Consider the following 1916-nt stretch of genomic DNA (forward strand, 5'->3'; position numbering starts at 1 on the left):
ACGCTGCTTCGACTTTTTTTTTCTTTTAAACCCCCTCAGAGAGGGGTATCTTTTTTATTGAAAACCATGCCCATGAAAATTACTACATGACACACAGGTTTGGGGCTGATAAAAAAAACTGGGAGGCTAGTCGTGACATGTTCTGCTTCTTTTTTACAAATAGCAGTACCATGTGGTCGTTCCTTAGCAAATCATCGGAATAGAGTTCTTGAATCTGGTTAAAAGTTAGCCCCTTACACCGTTGGCGCAGAAAAAACACACAGTGGTAACCACAGGTTGCAGAGTCCGGGTATTGTACTTGCTTTGCTTGATATGTCGTTACAGGGCCACATGTTCTTAAAAAATCCATGATTGCCTTGGGGAATCGGGGATGGTCTGGCGGATGGCTGTAGGAGTCAAAAAACTTTACCTGGTTTTCTTCTGACAGGTACAAAGCTAGCCAGTGCTCTCCCGGGCGATCATGAGGGTCCGTGTTGACCACCAGTCCCGCGGGTCTCTGTAGCTGGTTCGCTTTAGGAAGCTGGTCACAAGGAAACACTCCCTTGAATACCTTACGGGTGGCGGGGTCAACGGACAGCAGCCGCGTTAACTGCAGAGTGTCCATGTCACATATAATCAAACAGAACATTCCTCTGGTTATTTATTTCAATTATGTTGTCAAAAACCCCATAGACGATCATGTTAACGGTCTGCGGGAGGGGTCTGGCAAACTGAACTTCTGCCCTAAGGTTCCCCGTGTTGATCAAGGAATAGTGCTCGCCACATTCCTGGTCAGGGGACAGGTCGAAGGCGAAGAGCGTGTACCCCCTCGCAAAGTCTTCTCTGTTGACTATCAGCCCCTTGTCTTTCATGTGCTTACCAGAGGCGTGCACCAGGCTCATGTACTCCCTCACACAGCTTCCTTCTTGAAAGTCTGGTTGAAAAAGCTTTGCTGGGATTTGGTACCCCGACAGGTAAATAGCAAAAAAATTGATGTCATAATGCTTAAAGTTAAACGGGTTTTTGCTGAAGGTTCCGCTGAAAGCGTCGTTGTCCACCAGGCCGATCACGAACATCTTCGGCAGTTGTCCCAGAAACAGGTTCTCCTGGTTACTAACGCGACTCCCCACCGGGAGACTAAACACTTTCATACTGACACGGTCCACGGGGTACTTGGCGGTGGCTGTAAGCAAAGCTTCAGCGTGCCCCAGCCGTACCCCCGGGGAGACTCTCACCTTCTTTACAAACAGCGACGCCGTCAAAAGCTTCAACTTGTAGCAGACGTTTGCATCATCAGTCATCATGCAGAATCTGTCTTTGCTCCGGGTGAGTTTAATTTTCACGTCCACCCCGTTTAACAACAGTTTTTCTTGAAAAAAGAGGTCCGCATGGAGATGACCCAGGAGTTCTATTTTTCTGCTTTCAGCAGTCAGTCCCGCTCTTTTAATAAACCCTTGGTTTTTCCCATCCAGGTCCGCTGAGTCGTGTTCACCAGGTGTGTCTTTGTAAAACATTCCGGCAGAGAACTGACTGGATAGTGCGTCTTCGCCGTAGTTTAGCACAGACTTGATGAAAGCCCTATAGGGATAGCAGTTGTTGCTCTGGCTGATGAGTCTGTCTCCCAGGGTCACGTCCAGCTGACTAAAAATGGAAGCGATAGGGTAGTTCACCAACGCCACTTCTGCCTGTCGATCACTGTTACCCCCATCTTCTTTTACAATTTAACACCTCAGGTAAAGTAGAGTGTTGTTTAAATTCAAATAATCCTCCCCATTTCCCGCGATGAAAAACTCCAATGATGAAGACTCCGTCACAGCCGTCAACGGAGGCACCTCCACATAAACGCTTCCTTCAATGCTGGTCTGCGTAGGGGCTATTTGGAACAGGTCTAGTTCGGATTTTGTACACTCTTCTGAGCAACCGTGAATAAAGGCCAT

At 47.8% G+C, this 1916-nt stretch overlaps 1 protein-coding gene across 1 annotated transcript; it reads right to left on the reverse strand.

The window, feature by feature from the left end:
- Window positions 1-605: 605 nt before the first annotated feature.
- Window positions 606-1916, reverse strand: LOC136656056 (uncharacterized protein F54H12.2-like). Its single transcript, XM_066632893.1, has 2 exons — window positions 1708-1916; window positions 606-1620 (listed from the first exon to the last, which is right to left on the reverse strand). Exons 1-2 carry the CDS (start codon window positions 1914-1916, stop codon window positions 606-608), a joined length of 1224 nt encoding a protein of 407 aa, XP_066488990.1.

This window comes from Tiliqua scincoides, chromosome 6 (assembly GCF_035046505.1).
Source record: "Tiliqua scincoides isolate rTilSci1 chromosome 6, rTilSci1.hap2, whole genome shotgun sequence".
In the NCBI taxonomy this organism is placed as follows: Eukaryota; Metazoa; Chordata; class Lepidosauria; order Squamata; family Scincidae; genus Tiliqua; species Tiliqua scincoides.